This window comes from Haliaeetus leucocephalus, unplaced genomic scaffold, assembly GCF_000737465.1.
Source record: "Haliaeetus leucocephalus isolate CR32 unplaced genomic scaffold, Haliaeetus_leucocephalus-4.0 Scaffold140, whole genome shotgun sequence".
NCBI classification, from domain to species: Eukaryota; Metazoa; Chordata; class Aves; order Accipitriformes; family Accipitridae; genus Haliaeetus; species Haliaeetus leucocephalus.
The window spans coordinates 6,584,246-6,607,125 of NW_010972576.1; the positions used below are offsets into that span (position 1 = coordinate 6,584,246).

At 40.7% G+C, this 22,880-nt stretch overlaps 1 protein-coding gene across 1 annotated transcript in view; it reads left to right on the forward strand.

Annotated features, from left to right (window-relative positions):
* The window catches only part of GATB (glutamyl-tRNA(Gln) amidotransferase, subunit B), a 43,846-nt gene that overhangs the window by 16,822 nt on the left and 4,144 nt on the right, over positions 1-22,880 (forward strand). The window contains exons 4-11 of the mRNA XM_010561022.1: positions 2,205-2,403; positions 3,400-3,522; positions 6,764-6,877; positions 7,932-8,016; positions 8,388-8,432; positions 10,501-10,690; positions 17,264-17,397; positions 17,802-17,880. Of these exons, the coding sequence (XP_010559324.1) occupies positions 2,205-2,403; positions 3,400-3,522; positions 6,764-6,877; positions 7,932-8,016; positions 8,388-8,432; positions 10,501-10,690; positions 17,264-17,397; positions 17,802-17,880 (969 nt within the window). The remainder of the gene's footprint in view (positions 1-2,204; positions 2,404-3,399; positions 3,523-6,763; positions 6,878-7,931; positions 8,017-8,387; positions 8,433-10,500; positions 10,691-17,263; positions 17,398-17,801; positions 17,881-22,880) is intronic.

Below are 22,880 nucleotides of genomic sequence, written 5' to 3' on the forward strand. Positions count from 1 at the left end.
ACATCTGGAGAAGCAGAGTGGGAGATTTCTCAGGTCCCATATTAAAGTGTAGAGGTGCTGTATTATTCACCAAACTACTTTCTCTCCCGCTATTTTGTTCAGGCACTGGAAATATTTTGAAGTTACACTAAACATATTCAAATACAATTGCTTCCCATCTTAGAAAGAGAACTATGCTATAGCTGTCCACTGGAGACCTGGATCTCAGAAGAGATTTCTGTTCTGTTTTCTTCCAGGTTGGGAACTTGTGGCTCTTCTGTGAAGTTGATATAATTACTGATTTGGTTTCTGTGGATAACTGCTAATGTTTGTGAGCCATTAAGAGGCCCTTTTGTTGGGGGCTCTGTAGTGAGCTACTGGGAATGTAAACCGCAAACTTACCAGTTTGAATTGCCAATACTTTTTTTTTCTTACTTGTAATACTATCTTAAAGCCCATTTCCAGACCTGAAGGAGAAAAAAGTGAAATAGCAGGACATACATACGACTTTCAAAATTCCTTTACACATCATAAAGAAACACCAAAAACATCGCAAACTTGTTTGCAAGCCTTTGGTGCTTCTGCTGTTAAACTGAAAACAATCTCTCATATTGTTGTGATGTCTGCTGCTATCAGTCTACTGCATAGAAGCTATATGGAAGAATGTTGTCATAAGAAAGAAACCACATCCATGTGTTTAGAGAAGAGTGAGGTGGAAGAAGGTGTGTACGGCACCAAATGGGCTGCCATTGTCTGCAGACATGAGTTACGGGATCCTCTGTCAGATAAGCATGGAAATTGGGTTAAAGGAGATGCTGACACATTTTATTAGCTTCAAACATGTAATTCTGGCTTTCTACTGCCTGACTTCTCCAGTTTAAGCACTGACAATAAATGGCCCGACCTGCATTTCATAGTGAAACATCTAGTCAGGAACCCTGTAATAAGATGCAGAGTTTAGGCTAATGAGCTGTATAGAACAGATAAAATAAATCCAGCTCTTAGGGTCATTTGACAATGGGATTATTGTTACTCCTGAAAATGGGGCTTTGAATGGGAGATGGGATTCTTGTTATTTATTGTCACTCACTATTTCAGGCTTTACAAAAATCACTTTAATGAGAAGTTTTAGGAGATGGGAAGAGCTATGTGATTAGCATAGGCTGCATAGAGTCAGTTATTTTATTTTTCTCATAGTGATTACGGGTAGAAGGTCATGCACTTCATTGCATATATAAATTGAGCTGTTCACAGGGCCAGACCATTGTTCTCCATTCCAATGCACTGTCACCATCTCTACCTTTTAAGAGTAAGCTCGTCCTCCCTGCAAGATATGCAAATGCTCCTCCCAATTCATTGAAATCTGGCAGGCTTTTTTTTTTTTTTTTTTTTTTAATTCTCACCTCTGCAGGCACAAGCAGGCTAGGAAGGAGGAAGAGATGGAGACCCTACCTCAACAGAGTAATCAATTCGCTTCTGTATTTATACATCATTGCAGTTATTCCAATACCTTGTCACTGGCAGCCCCCTTTCTGGCTAGCAGTTTCCCCTTTGAGTGGAGTCCCAGGCATGAGGTGGCATTTACCAGCTGTGTGCCTTATGTGGGGTTGCAGTGTCTATCTTTTAAATTGCTACATTAATGAAATTGAGCTTTCTCATTTTCTTGATTTCCACCCCCCCTTCCCTCTCCCTCTCCTCCCCTCTAATAAGTAAAGTTCTGAACAAGTGGAGAGAGGTATTCAGCCTGATGGGAGGATGAGTGATAGTGCCAGCTTGGGGATGGAGTGTGGTAACTGGCTTCAGACATGATCAGGGAACCACAGGCATGGAAGAACCTCTTCTAGTCCATTTCCTGCCCCAAGGCAGTATCAGTGAAATTTATGTCATCCTTGGCAAGCGGTTGTGCAGTTGATTATTAATTATTTCTGCATTAGTATGGTATCTTATACTTGTCTGTATTGAGGAGTCCTCTTATTTTTTCCAGACAGTTTTTTTTCTCACAGTTATGTCAAATTCTAGACCCATCTTCTAGCTTGCTTCCTTTCCAGCTAAGCAAAATAACTTCTGAATTTATATGTGCATGTGTTCTATCTTCTTATATAGGTCACTATGAAGTTGTTGCATTTTCAGTTTTGTTCTTAGTCTATAATATTTGCACTTGGTCATGCTGCTGCTTTGTGAAAAGTGAATGTTTTATTTGAGTATAAAGATAATTTTGTTGACAGGCTGGCTATCAAATCACTCAGCAAAGAGTTCCTATTGCGGTGAATGGAAGACTGTCATACAGTCTCTGCATAGACAACAAAATGAGCCAGATGGTGACCAAAACTGTGAGGATTAAACAAATTCAGTTGGAGCAAGACAGTGGAAAGAGTCTTCATGATGACACAAGGAGCCAGACTCTTGTTGACTTGAATAGGGCTGGTAAGCTTGGATTATTTTCCTATTTTTCTCCTCCTTTCTGTGTAAGATTAGTCTTTAAAGGTAAATGGGTGACAGGGAAGAGGTGAAAAATAAAAACAGCCTGATGTCTCTCTCCTTGAAAATAAAAATGCATCAAAATGACCATTACACTTGAAGCAGGGGAATACTTGAATGTTTTAATGGGCAGTGGACCTTTCCCATTGCTTTTGGTTGATGGCAATTGGCTATAGCAAGTTAGGAATCTGTTGGCTCCAGTTTGTTCAAAACTGTATGTGTCAGTCATGGCCACTCAGCTATTTAAGCTCTTGCCACTGCATCCGTTGTTGTTTAAAAAAAAAAATAAAAAAAAAATCACAGACCTAGTCAATCAAGTTTGTGTATAGAAGGAGCAGCTGTTGGAATTCATCAGTGCATGAGTCAGACGTTTCTTTTAATTATTAGCTTTGAAAAAATGTAGATTTTCTCTTCAAACTTTGAAATTGTAAATGGAATGAACCAAATTAGCACACAACGTGGGCAGCAACCTGGATGGCCTAGCCTGACTGGGACACAGTGCTACAGTGTCCACTGAAGTTAAGGGCTGTGGCTGCTCATATTCTTTGAGAGCTGGATCCTGAAGCTAAAAACTAGACTACATCTGTTTACAGTTCTCTCTGTTCCAAAATTAGGTTAAGGTAAAAAATTTGAATCTGGAATTGGATTAGCTTTAAATGGGGGTTCTCTCGGAGAAGGGCAGAAGAGGAATGTGTTCTTCTGATCTGCATGTCATCAAAGGGTGGAGGATTGTCTGCAGTTTGTCTGCTTCTTTAAAAAAATAGGAGGGTAAGTTTTTATAGCAATCTGCAGCTAGGCCCATAGTGACAGTTACTAAATAATACATGGGGGTTTATTTTTTTCAAAAAAAGCCCAAGTGCTTTCATGTGTTTAGCCAGTTGCACTCTAATATGCCAAGATCAAAAGCTATTGTTGAAAATCTCCTGTCTCTTTCCCTGATAGGAGTTGGCCTCATGGAGGTTGTCATGGAGCCTGATATGTGCTGTGGGGAGGAAGCAGCTGCAGCAGTCAGAGAGCTTCAGCTCATTCTTCAAACACTTGGGAGCAGCCAGGCAGTCATGGCAGGTACAGAAGGGGGAAGGGCATGTTCCCTTGTCACCAGTTATTCTCTGCATTTGCAGAGTTTTGCAGCTTCTGGTTATTTTACTCTGTGGTTGCTTATAATGCATAGCCTTTTCTAGCTGTTGTTCTTGGAATCCTCAGTCTGTCCTAATGTCTGCCATGCTTCAGGTGTTCTTACGGGCCTGCCTTCATCCGCAGAGCTTTGCAGTGCTAGATTTTATATTGCCTCACACAATAATTTTGCAGGATAAACCTAGGCAGGAAGGAATGTCCCCAGGGTTCTTGTGGTGTTTCTCCCTGTCTGTCTTCTCTTGCTTGCCACAGGACTGCAGCACAGAAGATCTGTAGTAAGAATTAGTTATAGAAGTTATGGGACAAAGTAGTGGGAGCATGGATCATCTTATAAGTTGCATGTTAGGTCACAGCTAGTCATAAAATGGGTGTAGGCAGTAAACTTGTGCTGGCATCATGGGTGAGATGGAGTAAATGACAGTGCATAGCAGACACGGGTGCCGGGGTTAATTTAAGAACCAGCGAGTCTGCAGCTTTTACCCTACTTGATCATTTCACACAATCACTCTGTCTCTCCCTCCCCTCCAGCATTATGTTCACTTGGTTGCAATTTCTCTTCCCACTAAGGAGATCACTGCTGGTTTGGGGACGCAGGCCAGAAAATTGTGTTTGTTTGTGCAGTGCAGCAGGCTTGCAGATACTGGTCGCAGGTGTTAAGAGGCCAAGGTCCTAGGTGTTCCCTGGCATTTGTCTCCATGCATCTTTCTGATCTTTGGGATCCTCCCCCACCTGCAGGATCTCTCTAGCCAAGATCACTGCTACCTTTCTGAGACCACTTCCTCTTTTGGGAACCCCTGCTTTTGACACCAGCTCTTCTTTCTGGAACCCTAAGGCCCCAGTCTTTGCAATAGGTGATGTACAGAAGCACAGCGTGTGATCAGCCTCCAAACAGGTGATGCTGTCTCATGTCTCTCTGTTAACTGGAGGATTCAGGTCATGCCATTTTTGCTTAGTCCTAATGTTACCAAAATTTACAACCAGCCCATGGTTACAGCTAGCAAATAGCAGGCTTCTGCTTGAGAGTTTAAAAGTACAGTTTTGGGCATTCATCCCCTCCACACATACAGCCAATTATAAGCTACCTATTAGTGTTCACAATGTAAGCCATATTTTTGCCTGTGACAGTTGGCCTTGCTGTTCTGGCAACAAATTCAGTCCATAGTATAAGTGGATGCATCTCCTGGGGAACTGAGTCAGAGTGGTCCATGTATTACTCAATAAACAGGATCCAATAAATGTTGGCTAGTGATGCAAATCTAATTTAATGTAGGGGGAAATTATAATTGCTAGACATTATATATGTTTCTGAATCTTTTCTCTCACTAGTGTTACGCATGTCAAATGGGGCACAGTTGTTAATATTAAACAGCCAGTTTGCATGCTTCTTCAAAGGCCTTCATGAACATACACATACACCATCATTTATCACAACTGAATTTGGCCCTAAGATTGCCATTGGAATTGCAGTATGATATCTTTTATTGCAGTGAGATTTCTGACTTTGGAGGAGAATTCCAGTGTTTGGAATATTTTTCCTCCGGTATAGTTGGCTTTAAAAGTATTTGGATTTTTTTTCGATGTGGTGTTTAGGGGCTTTCTACTGTGGTTTTCTCTCATTATAATTATTTTCTTTCGAATAAGGGCTTTACATGCTCATATTTTACCTTCATTCTACTGGTGTGTTCAGTGAAGACAAGTGCCTGGTTTCATCAGTGTTATTTCATTAACAACAAACAGATGAAAAGATGATTTCATTGCAAAGTGAAAGGAAAAGAAGCTGGGCTTAAAGAAAAAAAGCTTTTTTAAGAACATTTGGGACCTGGCTCTCCTTTCACTTATGCTTGATTAACTTCATTGTCTTGTCACATTGACACCTACATCCAAGTAGAAGCAGGTCATGTCTCAAAATGAAGCAAGGGCGGGACAAGACTATTCTTCTTTTAGAGCAAGTACTCATTTCACCTCAAAGAGGGAGCACATGCAAAACACTTTTCTTCAAAGAGTTGTTGGGACATTCCAGAACCTTTGTCCTTCATTTGCATGTCTGGCAAGACTCTATGAAGGCAGAGGAAATTAGTGCACTATCATCCAGCCTACTTTTACAAAGTGTACAGAGACCTCTCTAGTCAATTTACATCTATTGACCAGAATGGATTCTGAAGCGGTAGATGTCTTCACAGGTTTAAGTCCAAGTTATTTTGTGCTCTCTTTAATAATGCTACTGTATCTAAGCAGTAAGTGTTTGTTTCTTTTTATCTCTGAAATTAAAAAGAAACAATAAACCAACCAAAACCAAAGAAGAAGGCTACAGATGTTCACTGTGCAATATGGGAAAAATCATATTTCTCTTTAGTATAACCCCTCCTGGTGGTTTATTCCAACTAGTTGAATAACTGTGACAAGCCTTTTCTTCTCAGAAGGGATGTCTTTAGACAGATAAAACTTAGAAAGATACAATTACGAGTTACTTGTGGTTGAGTCATTAAAGATCTCTAAGGACATTGTTCCATTTTGGACTAAAAGTGCAGGATGCTTTTATATATAACTTTGTATTCAGTTTCAGTTTTTGGTAACCAGGGAAATTTGGGGGGCAGGGCAGATTGCAGTTTCTTGAAGGAAAGGAAGAAAATTACAAAAAAATCCACTACTATTCACATTTTGTCCTTGAGCTGTAAATTTCCAAGAACACCTTAGTAAATCTGTTCAACATAACTGTAAGTTCTTGTGTTCTATGCTAGGGTAGTATATGTCCATCAAATTGTAATTCCAAAAGGTATTTTTGTGCTGTTTTTAGAGGAATGGAAGCTCACAATCACCACTTCAAATTGCTTGTCTAATTCTGCCCTTTATTGAAGAGCTGTGAATCAGAATCACTATATGGCTTAGAGGATCTGTGCTGCACTGCACCATGCAGTTTTCTCTGAGAGGAATTATGAGCAGTAATTTTTTTTTCAAGAGTAGTATTCTCAGAAAATTTTGAATGATTAGAGGCAGAGTCTTGAGATGGAATCACAAGCAGAACACTATGATGACATGGTTGTTACTCCTTTCTGAACACATGGAAGTCTACTATTAATGCTCTGCACATAGCATACAGTTTATTAATGCATGACAACATTTTTACGCTAGTTTCCAGGGCAGACTATTCTGTTGATGAAGTTTCCTTTTACAGAGGGTAAGCTGAGAGTGGATGCCAATGTTTCTGTGCATCACCCTGGAGAGCCTTATGGAGTGAGGACTGAAGTGAAGAATATCAATAGCATACGATTCCTGGCAAAAGCAGTAGGTAAATGATGGTTGCTTCATTATAGGAGCATTGTAGATATTTTTTGTGGTCTGACATGAAATATGTCAGGCTTCTGAGTGTAGTAATTGGCCCTAAATGCACTGACTAGCTTCATCTGGGTGTCCCATCCATGCACCTTCCCCATGGGTCCAGAAGTCCCATTTAAGCTCAGGCTGGGGCCTTCAGACTTTGCCTTAGCTACATCACAGGTGTGCCAGTTTTCAGTCCTGTCTCCTGTTGGACCTTGGACCTGTTCTGTAGTCTTGTTCCCAGTCCCGTCTCTGGACTTATCTCCTGCTGCTTCTGACTGAACTCCCTGGATGGATCCTGGACCCAACGCATCCCCTCACCTTGACTGAGACTGTCAGTGGACCCTGTTAATAGCACATGCCTCTGCCCATGCTGTTCAGACCACCAGCATGCTGTGGTCACCCTCAGCTCCTGGCTTGTCACCCCTTGTGGAGCAGCCCTGCTCTTGCTGCTCCCTGACAGAATAAATCTTTGTGTGGGGTACTGTGGGGACAGCAGCCTTGTTACTCTGCAGTTTTCTTGCAGAGGTAACCCTCTGCCTACAAGAAGAGTAAAGCAGATGATTCAATGCCGAGCATGTTTACTGCTGAAATCTGTTAGCAGTAGCTGTGTCCTTCAATGTAGATGATTGCTTTCGGCTGAGTACGGTAGGTGGTGTGGATGAAGTTCAGATGCAGCTCAGGTACAAGCAAGAAAGGATGATTATTACATCTCCAAAAGAAAACTCAGCTGGGTGATAGGAAGGTCACTACGAATGTACGGCTTGGCTGCAGTGTCTGGGAGAAAATGTTTTTTATTTAAAGGGAATAAAAGAAGATGAGGAAAACATGCAAAGAAAAAAACAGTGCTGGAGAGAGGGACAGTGACTGATAATTCTGCCTGTAACTACTGTTGTTTATTTCATTAAGGTTCAAACAACAAACTATTCCATTACTGCATAGCATTGAAAAGCGAAATAGTGGAGTATACAAAAGCTAATAGTGCAGTATAACAAGCTTATTGTTTTTTCTTTTGTTTCTGTCAGACTATGAAATACAGAGGCAAATTGAAGAACTTGAAAATGGAGGAACAATTCTGAATGAAACAAGGGCCTTTGATTCCAAGCTTGGGTGAGTTTTTATTTTGGAGGAACATCAGGAATAGCAGCTTTGGTGTGCCAGGGATACCTAGTGACATGATCAGGAGAGGTAATGTAGTATTGCTGAACTTCTGTCTTCTAAAGCTAATGTTCACAAGCATAGGCTCCTCACAGATAGTAATTTATTACTAAAGTCGAGGCTTTTTCACAACAGATTGTGTGCTACATCAAGCAGTGTCTGTGTGAAAGTGACTGCCTTCTTACATATATACATTCTTTGAAGTGGCCTTAAGAAGCTCTCCTGATCTTCATGAGGCAAAGTTTTTGTTTTGTGTTTTTACCATAAAACTAATTCTGTGGTGTACCACTTACCACATCTTACTTGTTTTGTTTTTATTTTAGGTGCACTGTACCAATGAGAGACAAAGAAGGAAAACAGGATTATCGGTAATTTTTTAATAAAGTTAACATTTCAAGAACTGAGAATGTATTTCATTTCTTAAGTGTAGTCAGGGTAATGAGCATATAAAGTTTGTCAGCATAGTGAGTATGTATTGGAAGTTTACCTTCAACTGGAAGGGGAAGAGACCTATCAAAATCAGTGCTAGTCTGAGCAGTTCAGATCTACAGCTGTGTCTCATGTCTGCTAAAACCCATAGACTTTTCCCCAAAACTAAGCTGGAGTACCTTAGCTCAAAGTGGGTAAGTTGAAGGTTACTTTGTGGCCACTATACCTGCAATATTAAGAATGCCAGACATAAAACGTAAGAATATTCTGAGTTAAGCATTGCTCCCAGTTTAAGAAAATACTGAGGGGAAATGTTTTTCAGATAGCAGGCCGAGCCTCCCCATGCTTAAATTCTGTGATCATAGATTACAATCACTGTCTGAAAATCCTAACTACTATCGAAAGGTGTCAGCATTCATAGGCAGGTATCTACCTTAAGATCTTTGTAGACCTAATGAAGCTGTTACCTTGCTAAGTAATTCTTGTCTTCTACCTGTGTGAGATGACAGCCATCAAACCATAAACAGCCACCCGAGAAGGATTTAGACAGAGGGTGAGGGGACAAGCCATGAGTCCTGTAGGAAGAAATGCTGCTGGGAACAAGTGCTGGGGCAAAGCTGCAAAACAGCAGCACAGCTGCTCAGCCCCTTAGGACAAGAGGTAATCACAGTGGTGTCTGGATGAGATGGGGAAGAGTGATGCAGCTCAGTGATTGCTGATTGCTCTGGGCACCCGTTTTCCTGTTCTGTGCGTGCCTGCCTCCTCCCCTGGTTAGGGCCATCTTAGCGCTGGTCCTCCCAGTGCCTAGCTTTGCATCCCAGAGACAGTCTTCCTGTTACTCCCAGAGTTCACTTCCCAGCTGGAGAATTGTAGTTCTGCAGAAGAACTTTCAGAGCCCCTTAGCTTTGCCATATCTGTGTTCCTGTTAGATCTACATGTATTCTACCACTGATCTTACTAGAGCAGAGCAAGGATTTTGAAAACATCCCACAAACTTTAAATTTGAATCTGCTTTTTAAATTACTGTTTGTAGAAATGCAGCAGAAAAGTCAGTGATCATTTTGTGAATTCCTTATTTTGGTAGGGGCTGGCATGAGGCTTATTTAACAAGACTAATTCGAAAAAAGCAAAAGAAAATTCATGAAAATGTAGGCAAAACTGGTGAGCCTGAGATATTTCAAATAAAGACCAGAAAGATTATTACTAAGGTTATGATCAGTATTAAACTTTGTTTTTCAGGTTTTTTGTAATTTACTGCTGCACTTTATACATTAAACTTAAAATCTATGTTTAGGCAGATTTGAAATAGAAATTATTATAGTAAATGTCCCAATGTCCTTTATTCTGATATTTTTGAACCCCTCATTTGATCATGTAAGAGTAAGGTTCTGCTTCAATTGCATTTATTCCAGTGGTTTCAATTGGCCTTCTCTTTAAGGGAGGCTTTTGTTCTGTGATGGCACCCTGCTGAGCACAGTAACTTTGCTTTTAGCACAGCATGAGATTTCATCAAGATTTTTGAAGTTAGTCTGGAAAAGGTTACAACCTGCCCAGATCACTCCGGGCAGTTGGCTGTCAATCTGGGTTTTTCCCTGCCAGTCCACTCCCATTTTTGTCCGGATCCACAATTCATGCTTGATACCAAAAGGAGTGAGTTGTTTCCATATCTATTCTTATTGGTTTTATTGGGGTTTTTAATTATTATTTTGGGTGCAGAAGTGTTAACCACCCCTTTTCTATCATCCACTCTTGGACAATACTCAGAGAAAGAAAATAGAGGCTTTGCAGCTTTTCAGGGATTGATCTCTTACTGCTTAATGATGATACAGCCAAGGCATGAGTTTTTAATATTTTGTTCATTTGAAACAGTAATACAACTTCCAGGTAAGTATAAACTTGTGATATAAATTTTATTCCTTTTTGTTTAGCTTCTGAGTGAAAATAATTATAAAGGTTTGGGGGTTTGTTTTTTTGTTGTTTTGGGGTTTTTTTTTCCATTTTTACTAGGTTTATGCCAGAGCCAAACCTTCCTCCATTGATTCTGTATGATGCGAAATCTTTGCCAGCTAATATGAACCATCAGCAAGTGGTAAATATTGACTGGATTCATGAGAGACTGCCTGACCTCCCCAGTGTGAAGAGAGCAAAGCTTGTTGAACAGTATGGGATTCTTCCTGAACACAGCTTCACCTTATTGGTAGGTCTATTGATCAAGTGCAAAAATAAGTCTAGCAACTTCAAAGTTGCACGTTTTTTGAAAAGATTTACAAATGTCATATTAACCAGCTGGCAGTTCTCATGGATGTTTTTTAGTTGGAAATATGTCCAATGCATACTTTGTACCTTGGACATATACATAGAATGGTGGGGAAAAGAAACCATAGCCAGTGTGCATAGAAGTGTTTCTTATGCAAGGTGCAGTCAAACAACTATTATTTAATATTGATCTTCTCTGTCTACACATGCATGCACCTGTGACTGATTGCAACAAATGTACAACTTCCTGCTGACAAACCCTTGTCTGCAGGTGCCTGCTCTTCTTGTCTTTGGGTCTGGTACAAGGCTGGGCACATTGTCAGTATTTAACAAATTAATAGATATGTTTTCCTGACTGCAGAAGCAAAACCCAAAGTTTAAATCTTTCAGCTTCACTTGCCCATTGATCTGGCTTCCACATTATTTTGGGAAAAAAAAAAGAAAGAAAAAAAAGGAAAGAAAAAAAAGAAGAAAAAAAGAAAAAAAAAGACTTATTCTCAGGTATATACACAAAATGGCTGTACAACGTCAACTTTGACCTCACAATGCAATTTACCAGGGATAGGTTCAGAAGAGGGGATGAGAAGGAAAAGAGTGTGGCACAGCATGAGATTTCATCAAGATATGGATATAGGTAAGGAATTGACAGAAAAATCTCTTAACTTCCAAAATTATTCTAAAGGAGTTTGAGCTTCTTAAATACAAACTGCATTATCTCTGTTCGGCAATGATAACTCTGTGTGGGGAGTAGTATACCCACCCAAGATTAGACATTTCACATAGTCAGCTAATCTAGGACAGTGTCCTGCTTTGGTTACCTTCTGCAATTAGTGGAGACAGAAGGAAAAGGACTTCTTTAGAGTAAGATTCAGGGCGGAACCATAAATACTTTAAATTGTCCTCTGGAGGAGTTCCTTTCCTTTGACTATAAATGGAGGGAGAGCAGTGCACCTAACTTAACTAGCTAAGATCCCTCCTTTGTGCGTCTCTAGTTTATACACTTGTACAGAAGCTGGTTCTATGGAAAAAAATAAAAATGGTTCTTTCCTCTGAAGAAAGCTGTTAGGAAAACCGCTTTTTGTGGTGCTGTGCCATTTTAGTGAGTTGCAGATCTTTTACTGTTTGGTGGGCAGGTGAGTCATAAGTCTCATCAAAGTCATGAGGCTGCAGTGGTAGCGTTGAGAGGTGTCAGTAGTTCTTACCTTTCTATTTCATTGTATAACTGCAAAATGTGATTTCACAGTTAGTATTCCTGTCCATGCATGCATTTTTTCACATCAACATATTTCTCACATATTGAAATAAACAGAGCTCAGAAGGGTAGATAGGTCCTGACCCCTTTTTTCTGACGTTTTTTACTTCTTCCTCCCCTCTGGTGAGTTGACCCTGGCCTGCTGCTAAGCACCACAGCTCCTTGTTCATTCCCCCCCACCAGTGTGACAGGGAAGAGAATAGGAAGCACAAAAGCAAGAAAACTCATGGTTTGAGATAAAGACACTTAAATAAGTGAAGGAAAAAGGAAGGGAAGAACCCAGAAGTGATGCAAATGCAATCACTCACCACCTCCCACAAGGAGACTGATGCCCAACCAGTCTCCAACCAATGACAAAGACCACCTCCCCCAGAATGCCCTTCCCTCAGTCTTCCTTGTTGAGCAGGGCATTATATGGCATGGAATATCCCCTTGATCAGTTTGGGTTAGCTGTCCAGGTTGTGTCCCCGCCCAGCTTTGTGCCCACCCTCAGCCTGCTCGCTGTGGGGGGCAGAGTGGGAAAAAGAGAAAGTACTGCTCTCAGCAGTAGCCAAAACACCGGTGTGTTGTCAGCACTGCTTTAGTCACAAATCCAAAACACAGCACCCTACAGGCTGCTTGTAAGAAAATAAACTCCATCCCAGCCAGACCTGGTACACCCACTCCTTTCACTTGGCATCAGCCCACTTCTTGTGCATTTCAATTTTGCTAGTATTGAGGGCTTCTGCTGTGTGGTTTCTGTTGCCTCTATCAACTAGCCATATATATTTGCCTCATCAACTGCCCTTCCTTTCCACCTGTTCACTGAAATCCACTATTGCCTTTGCTTTTTCCCTTTTAACTTTTTTTCCTTTTTGCAGCATGTAAGACAATTAATGAGCTCCAAGCTGAAATTTGGGATTCAGCTTGTAATAAGATAATGCATCCATTTGAATGCATGAAGTGAATGTGTTCTTCATTGCTGGTCTTCTTTTATTGTGCATTAGAATGTCAGCATGTATACTCTCCATAAAAGTTGCTTGCCTGTTCACTAGGAGACTAGTTAACCTTAATTCATCTGAAAATGGTATGTCCGTTGCCATGTTAAGCTTACATCAGAAGTTGCAGAAGATTGCTGATAGGGCCAGATGCACAAATCTAATGAGCATTCTTTCAAGTTAGAGCACCCAGGAGTGCTCATTAAATAAATGGCAGTGGTAGAGGGATGACTCTGAAATGCAAAATCCCTGTTCTGCGCCAACTTGTTAGAGAAAACATTATGCACCAAAGTTATAATAAGACAATACCGTACTTCAGCATGCAAGTTAGTTTCCGAGCTTGCTTCATGAGCTTTATTCTCATATACAATAGCTGCTGCCTGTATGTACTGCAGTATTGAGAATGAGACTCCTGCTTTGCCTAATTACAAGATGTAGTGAAATGGAAGGAGAGCATTACCTATTAATATCTTTATATCTGAAATTTCTTAAGTGTAAACTGCTGCATTTTTGACAGTTTTGTATAAATTGCAAAGAAGTTTCTGATTGTCTTCATGCAGAACTGTTCTTAACTCGTAAAGATACAATTCTTTGAGCCATGTAGACTCCATGGTATTTGGATACTCAATTTCTGCATGCAATTTCTACTTTGTTGTGTAAACTGGTAGGCTGGCAAATACTTCAGTCAAGAAGGATCTCTGACAACTTTGCGGTTACGGTATTATAATATTTTTGTCTTGCTTCCTATTGAGTCAAAAAAATAAGATGTTTTGGCGTAGACCTTAATGTGACGGTTTTCAAAAAGTATGCTGAAGTCTGGGGAGGTCCAACCAAAAAATAGATCAGTTGTCATAGTACAGCATTAGAAAAAAAACAGTCTGATAACTTCCGTTCTCATCAGAATTCCAAGTCTTCCTGTGCATTTACTGTTCCTCTGCTTAGTCAGGCCATTCCAGTTGGGCTTTGGCTTATTGCTTTGGTGGAACAATTACATTGGTGAATCCTTCAAACAGTCAAAAGTGGGATGCTGTACAAGGTTTTGACCATTGAGTTTATGACACGCTGTCCTCATACATGTTGGTGTGGAGGTGAATTTATGCTTATTTTTAGAACTTAAATCATTTTATAAGAAGCTGTAGGAAAAAGTTTGAACTCTTTGACTGCTCTGCTTGTCTGCTTTAATAGGCTAGATTTGCTGGGTTTTTTTTCCCCCTGACAGTCTTGCACATTTTTGCAGCAGTTGTTACCTCACAGTTGGTTATTGTGGGAACTGTGGTGGTGAAAATGGGAATAAGAAAGCAGAAAATGAAATTTTATTCGTGAACATTGATGTAGTTTTCTTCTTCAGGAAACATTATTGGTCTTTAAAAGCATAAGTTTGTATTACAGACCCAATGTCCCTAAATATTGTACCCATGGTATTCTGTAAAATAATGTGTTGTTTTAAACTTCTTTAAAAAGCATCTGAAATCACTCCACCACTAGTTTTTTAGACATCTCAGTACTATTAAATGATAGTTTTAAACCATATTTAAGAAATTTGCATCTGGTTGAAATATTGGTGCGTCAGATTTCATGCCAGTGAGACTCTAGTGAATAAGTTACAGCATATTTGGTGTGTAACAGGAGCACCAAGTGGGCCTGGATCACAAACATGGTGCTGCAATTCCAGATTTCTGGTTTTCCTTCTATGAATATTAAAATACATTATTCATAATTAAGTGAGAACAGTCAGTTAGCATTACTGTACACCAGCATGTTAGAGCATGTGGTGGTTTTCAGCTCAGATCTATCACAAGGGACAGGTGTGTGTGGGGGCATAGTTGGAGTGAATTTGGCATGAAGAAAGTTGACCAAAATGCAAAACAAATTAAAGTAAAAAATCAAAGTTCAAGTAGTATAGTATCTAGAAATTGAAGCTAATCAAGTTATGCCTGCATTTTTCTAATATGGCAAGAAATTAAGGAAAATGTTTCATTTCTGTTAGTCATTTTCATGTTTTGACATTCTGCCTTATTCATTTCAGTCTAGCATTGCTGGGTTTTCCTACTCTTTGGCTACAGAAAATGACAGTCACTTTAAAAAACCTACAACAAAATGCAAAGGAATTTTGGGGAATATGTATGGGTTTACGTGCACAAGTAGTGAGTATGGGGTTCGGTACCTGGTAGCATATGTAAGTCTGTCTGTCTGAGCATTCCTGGGCTTTTCTGTTCTTGCTGCCTTGGAAGTAATCTGATTAAAATGTGAAGGCTAGGTATGTTTGTCCTTGATTTTCAAAGGTCTGGCAGCAGGGTCAGACCTGTAGCTGCAGCCAGGCTGTTGGTATCCAGAAATCTGAACGTGCTCACTTCTAGAGATATGCTTTCTAGCCTATACATGATGAAAGTTTCAAACATGCTGCGTCTGAGTTTTGTGGCCTGCATTCAGACATGTGGCATCCGCAGACATTGTTTTCATGTGCATAATGTTGTAGCTAGATCTACTCCGCCTGGAGTGTTTGTAAAATCTTCTGCAGCATGTGTAAAGAAATGAGCATTTATATGTGCTCACTTCTTCCTACCTAAATTGAACAGGTGTTTTTGTGGAAGAGAACCTGCTGTTTAAATAATCAGTGTTTGGTTGTACTATTGAATCCTGAGGTGAATTAGAGTACAGTATTTAGTAATGCATCATTTTAGTAATTCCACTTAATACACATGCAGTTTTTAATCAAGTTTACTGTACTTTGGTAATCATGTCATTCCTTTACTTTTTAAGCCAGATTTGTTCCTCTAGTCTGTTTAGCCTTAGATTTTACATAATTTGATTACAAAGTAACTGCTAGTTAAATTTATAAGACACTGGAAATTAAGGGAATTATGTCTGTGTGTATGGGGTAACTAGGGGGGGTTGTAAACCGGGTTTACCTTGGTTGACAGAAGATGTCAGTGGCTTTCCTAGGCTGAGAACTTGGTTTCTTTGCTCACTGTCTCAAGGTAAGGAGGATGGGTCTGATTTTTGTCAGACTGGTTTTACAGCACATATGAACCATTAATCTAAGTACATTTTGTTCTGTTTCACAGAAGAGAGAGCAGTAGTCTGCAGTCTTCTGAAAAGCCATACATCATTACTGATGAAAAATGTGGTATCTAGAGCTGTTGGAAGTTTGTGTTCTGAAAGTTTTGTGGAGGAAAGTCTAAAATTCTGTATTGCTATGGTGATAAATTGCCTTTAAAAACAAGGGCAAATGAGACTCTTTTGATGGGATGTGTTTGAGTGGAAGAGTCAGGCTTTGGTTTAGTGCGTACCTGCACTCTTTTTGCTCGGAACTGTTCGGAGATCTGGCTGCAGTCAGTATGTGCTTGAGAAATGTTTTTGCTGTGGTGGCAGTATACTTAGAATAGCTCCTTGGCTGTCTCTAAACTGCTGCCTCTCAACTTCTGAGAGCTGGGTTGTCCTCCTGTGCGTTTATGCTGCACACTGCAGTAGTCCACTGGCACGCTGGATTTGGATTCCTCCTTGAAAAGGTTGGAGCTGCCACTTTTATCCCTTCAGCCTTCAGTAGACCTAATGAGTTCTGTGCTACAGTTAAAGATCCATCAATGCCTTGATGACAAACAGCACAGCATTCAACAGACCGTGCGGTTATCTGTTCTTCTAAAAACAATCTCAGATTTCACTTCGGCTATAAATTGAATCCGCTACTGTCATAGCTTCTGAGCATTTAGGGTGCTGTGGAAAAGCTTACATAGCTTCTCTGAAAAAACTAGAAAAATAAAATCCTGCTTCTTACAGTATGACCTTTCCAAATCATTGAAGGGTGAATGCAAGGTAAACTTATTCCTTCAATCCAAAATAAATAGAAGTGATTCCAAGATCAAGAGTGAAATATCTGTAGACAGTTTCAGGAGAACTCTCTTCTTGGTAAAAGATGGCATGACAGCCTGTTAGATGGCAGCATTATATTTTCTAGCATTATCCGTACTTAAAACACATGAGAAGATGAGAAAGCTTCTCCCCAAATGCTGATTTTAGGGAGGACTTAAGAGAAAGAAGATTGCTCGTTTATTGAAAGTTCCATTGAAACAGGCTGGCAGATAAGCTCTATGTACCTATAACATAGGCATAACATAGTTTGTTTGCTGTTATGTTAATAAAATTACTCCAAAGTCTTGTGACTTTGCAATGAATTCACAAAACCAAGTTTACTTTAGGATTGAGTATTTATACTCCAAATGTAATTGTATAATTAATCATGTTTGCACTCTGGTATCTTTTTGATGCATTTACTTTTCTTGAGCAGAATGAAGATGGATTAACAGAATTCTTTGAGAACGTGGTAAAACAGACCCAAATGAAGCCAAAGAAAGTGATCGGCTGGATTCTAAATGACCTGCTCAGTTATTTGAAACAACATTCCCTTACAGTGAAGGAAAGGTCAGGCTTCTACAATGGTGAAACAAAAGTGATTCTTTTCTCATGTACCATGAATAGTATCATGTCACTCCATTGCTCACTTCTGCTTTAGTTATTATCTGTGAAGTTTGTTACACTAGGCAGTACTGTGTAGGCCTTGATGCTATCCTGCTGAATGAAGTTAACCAAATACCTTGCAGAGAAGAGGACCATGTAGTTAAGAATAGTGATCAGTCTTCCCTCTTTGGAATATGAGAATGGTAAGGCATAGTCAGGCTATCAATACCATAGTTGAATGTAGTGTATCATGAGGAAAAATACTAGCTTGTCATGTTAAACCATGTGATCTTTAGGCAAGCAACAGTAGCCTAGATATATTACTTTACCTTATTCTCTGAGGTAATTTCTGCCCCCTTTTTCTGTAGCCCAGTCAGTCCTTTTCTCCTGGCTGACCTTCTGAACCTTCTAGAAAAAAAAGAAATTTCTTCTACAGCAGCAAAGCAGGTAAGTACCTTTTTGATTTTACTGTATGTTGAATCTGTGGCCACTTACTCCATTCACATAACAATTCCATAATCAGTATGTACCAGTACATAGGTTGCTTCAAAAGGAAATTATTTAGACTGTTGATGAAGGACAAATTTTGTATCTATACTATATACATATAATAGATGAAAGTGCATCGTGTGTATATAGTCTTATAGATATATCTGCATATTCAGTGTTAGAAGGGAGCACAAGCCAAATAGTAGATTTAAGCCATGTGAACTGAAGTCAATTAAATAAATCCTGCTTCTGAACAGACTGGACACTAGATCTCAATTTCACAGTTCGAGTCAGACCTGAGTGAAAGGTCAGTGGGAGCTAATCCATGGCTTGCAGTTAAGCTGAGAGTATCAGTTACTAGGTACTAAGGGACAGTAAGGTCTATGTTCCCAAGCATTAGCATGTGGAAAAGGATATAATTCACCTGAGTGTAGTCACCAAAAGGGTTCTGCTTTGGTGTACCCCTGAGTCAAAAGTGGAGAGGTCTGGCTGTTCTTTTTATCCTTGCTTCTTTAAGCAAGTGCTATCATGGACCTCTCAAGCAAGTACTGATGGTAAAGCTAGTTTCTCCCTCTTTTTAAATATCATCTTGCTTGATTTGTATCTGAAAAATCAGCTCTTGATGATTTGTATCTAAAATTGTGAACTGCTTATGATGGGTACGGTGACTGCTGCATTTATAGACAAAATTTGGAGGGTTTTTGTGATAGGGAATAATCTGTCATTCACCTTAAACTGTTGTTGGCTTATTTATGTGGAATGCATTGTCTTTTCAGATTAATTATTACCCTCTAGATGAGGCATTAGATGACTGCTTCTTCTCAGGTGTTCATCAGTGAAAGTGTTAATGAAGATGTTTAACTCCCAGTGAAGATATTTAACTTGGCCGTGTCTGCTTTCAAGCTTTTAATACTGAAATACACAGGGCAAGTTTCCATCTTTTTCTAGCACATACTGATTTAATCTAAGTACAACTTTGGAATAGTATTGAAGTCAGTTCATTTTTTTCATTATTATAAACCAGGTATAACTGTTGCAAATGTGGCTCTTTACCCTGCTTGGAGATACTTAAACTTCCTGGTTTGTTTTCTTTTTTGGAGATGCTCATGGTTCTTAATTCAGTTGGTATTGTCAGTCTGCTTCTGTGAATAGCCAGCTGCATATGACAGGCATCATAAATAAGGATTTAAGTGCCTGACTTCAGGCATGTGCATTTGGAAATTTGGGATTGGAAAAGTAAAAGCTTCAAAAAGGAGATAGAGTATTAACAGGAGAAGCATTGGAATGCACAGCAGTTCTGTGCCTGCGGAGTTATGGCTCACCCATCAGTTTGGTGTCTGCATTTGAAAGGGAAGCTTCAGAGCTCTAGTCTTAACTCTTGGCTTCCTTGTGGAGGTAGAGACAGGGTACTAATGCTCTTCTACGGGAGTTTCTTGCCTTGTGATATATTTGTGTGCCAGCACTTCTGACAGGTTATGAAACGTCAAGAATTTCAGAGATGCTTTTCTTGTTTAATTACCAACTCCTTGTAATGTGCATGTTGTCCTCGGTGCTCTGAAATTGGACACAGAGAAATAACAGTACTGTTTGCCATCACTGAGTGATGCTGTCAAACTGCAGAAACCTTGCCACATTTAGAAAAGTATTTTGGTTGCCTGGATGTCGGAAGAATAACAAATGTTTATAACAATTCTCAGCAGTAGGCAGAGATACTGGATGGCCCGAGGGCAGAAAGGGCTATATATACACTACAGCAGATGAATTGCAGCTCTTGGGGTGGGGGAGAATGAACTGCAGTGGTAGAGACAGATCCAACGAGAAAGGATGGAAAGGTTCAATGGGGTGAGCACGCAGACATGCATACACATACATGCTCGCTGCAGGAAGCTGTTAACAGCTTAAAATTTTTAAGAGGTTTTGTGTTCAGTCTCTGCTGTATAAGGCACTAAAACACAGGCAGATGAAAGCCATGAGCACTGATTATAGACACAGAACATTGTATGGTAGGATGCATATGCCAAGGAAGGGGCACTGTGTGCTTACATAATTGCCACTTAAGTAATTACAGAGCTCACACCCAACTTGCCATCAGATAGAGCATCCTACTCCAGAGGTCTCTGAAGCAGTTTCAGACTGGCGTGCCTGTGCAAAGGGGAGCAGCTTACAGCTCTGCCGGTGTGTGCAGGGCTGTGGGGTGAGAGTGTCCTGGATCAGGGGACCTGCACAGGCACATACTGTGGCCCACCCCAGAGGCACCATGTTGAAGCCCACAGTGAGAGGTGCCGGTGCTGCTCACCCAGGGCTGAAACCAGTCTGATGGGGAGTATGCCCAAGATGGGGCCTCGGTTCTCATTTGCAGGGCTGGCAGCGAGTATATCTCTGGCATAAAAGGGGCCTGCCTTTGAGTCACGCCATTGTGGGAAGAGGCCGGTTCCTGGGCCAGGGAAGCAGAAACTTGCCCCTGCTGCTGAGAGCTGTGCTGGAGCAACTCCGTGCGAGCACCCTTGTCACACGTTCGTCAGGGATCTGTAGCAGGGTATGGAGCAGAGTAGACCCCAGGTCTTGTTTGCCTCTGCACTTGCATAGGTCACCCACATAGGAGTAACTTCAACAGACTCACTTGGCATTGCTGCTTTAAAGTAGATAGCAGGGAAATGAGTACAGTACACAAACCTAAGCAGAACCATCTGCTTTGACAATTACGGCTATACCATCTGGAGGACTGGACCCAGCCTGCCCCTCACTTTTGTCAGAGGCTGAGGGACAACTGCCAGACATCAAGGCTTCCATCACTGGAAAGGAGAGATGCCCAGCAGACTGACTTGAGTGGTACTGCCTGCTGCTTCCCTCCCACCCTTGGCAGCAAATCACTGCAGATAGGGTTTCCATTTGGAGCGTTCTCAGGCACAGCAGTCAGCTGGCACGTTCACCAGTTGCAAAATGTTTGATATGATGCCTGTGGCAGCCAGACGTGTAAGTCCTGATTAATTCATCTTGACCAATGGTTTGCTGCTATGCCTGTGTAGGTAGAGACCACAGAACATCATTAAAATCTAATCACGGTCAGCCAAGAATCAATAGTAGAAACTATTGAGATTTCAGTAATGGAAATGAGGCCAGAGATTCTCGTTTTGGCTCTGGAGACTTCATAATTTGATCCTCCTGTTGTGGTGCAGGCAGTTTGTGTAAATGAGTTTAAATAATTTTTTAAACTGCTTTCTTTAGATTTGTACTCCTTGCCAAGTAGAGAAACACATTTTTAAAAGTGCATCTTTGACAGGTCTTGGCCACATCTCTTTCTGCTTTCCTACATACCTGTAAACAAGCAAGGGCCTTGATAACATTGTTGCTCTACTAGCTAAGTAAGTGGAGATGCTTGTTACCAAATTGAAAAGTACACATGATGCAGATGTCACAGGGGAAATCTGGTGCCTTCAAGGTTTCTAATGGGCAAGCTTCTCTCGGTGCCAGGAGACATTTGGCATAGGAATAGCAGGGAATCAGAGCTGGATCTCTGACTGCCAAGCTGTCCTGCCACTGATCTAAGTCAGCCTGATGAATGAGTTGCTCCTGGGTAACTCTGCCATGGTCAGCTGCATAGATTTTGTTTGTTGCAGATTTTCCCCTCCTGCAGCCTATGACATCTTGCTTGAATACATACCAGTCCTAAAAATCACATCTGCCTTTTTCCAGGAGAGCAACACGGCTTATTCATTGTCCAGCCCCTGATTTGTGCAGTGCTTCAGACTTTCCAGGGTGTTTTGTTATGAGCTGTGCTCCTCCTTCTGAGGGGTGATGTACTGTCCCTGTGCCTCGGGGAGCCCTTGAGGACAAAAAATCTTCCTGCCTGGTCCCTCAGGGAAGGAGCAGGAGGGGGCTGCCTGGGATAGCAATGGAGTGCAACAATAAAAAGGCAAGCAGCTGCAGACAGGTTGAATCTCTGTTGGATGTATTTCTTTCTAGGGGTATTCAGGTAGCACTGCCATGATGATTTTTAAGTACTGCACTAGAAGGAAGATCTTGTAGAAGACATCATATACTGCACTGATTTATTTAGATATAAATATCTGAAAGCTTTACTTATAGTGGTTGTAACTCTGGCTGCTTATCAGTAACTTTAATAGTGATCTGCCTTTAACCCTCTGACAGGGAAAAAACAAGATGTAGCTGCCACAATAAAGCTGTGTGTCATTACCCTCTCTCAAGGTCTCCAGCAGAGTGATAAGATCCCATAAAAAGCTTTGGGGTACTGCTGGCAAACAAATCACCTCTTGCAGGAATTATGTCAATGCATGGTTCTTAAATACCTGTTGTGGCTACAAAAGTGTCTATCTGAAGGTCTTTGTACCAGAAAATCCTTCATGCTGAAGAAAATTGCTGGGATAGTTGAAATACCATCCCACGTGCTTCATTTTTCCTAAGTTCTCTTGCTGCCCTGCTAATTATTTAACATGCAGTTTGAATGCCCCTTCTCGTCTCCCCATCCCAGCAGCATCTTCATCCTACAGTGAGTATTTAATGCTGAAATTTTGATGTGACATCTATTTCCATATTGGTACACAGCAATGGCCCAAACATACAATTATATCTTCAGCTCAGGATGGAGCACAAGCAGCTGTTCTAATAAGGGTTTTCTTTCTCTCCTCCCACAGCTCTGAAATAAGGGCAAAGGGAATACAGCAAATGACTGCCCAAGGGAATTGGTTTTTTATAAATGTTCTCTTCTCTGAAGTTTATTCCAGGGCGATAGCCCTGCTACAGCATAGGAGAACACCCTAGTGTTAACAAGTGATTATACCAGGGGCCTTGGTTCACCCAGCAGTCCAGTACTTGGAGGTGATGCATAGGTGGGCTGGAGCTGCTGCATTCATTCTGCTCAGCACTATTTTTCTTCTGCTTTGTCATATGTATCCTCATTACACCTTGCTGATGAGGACTGGTAATGGGATAAGTTACCA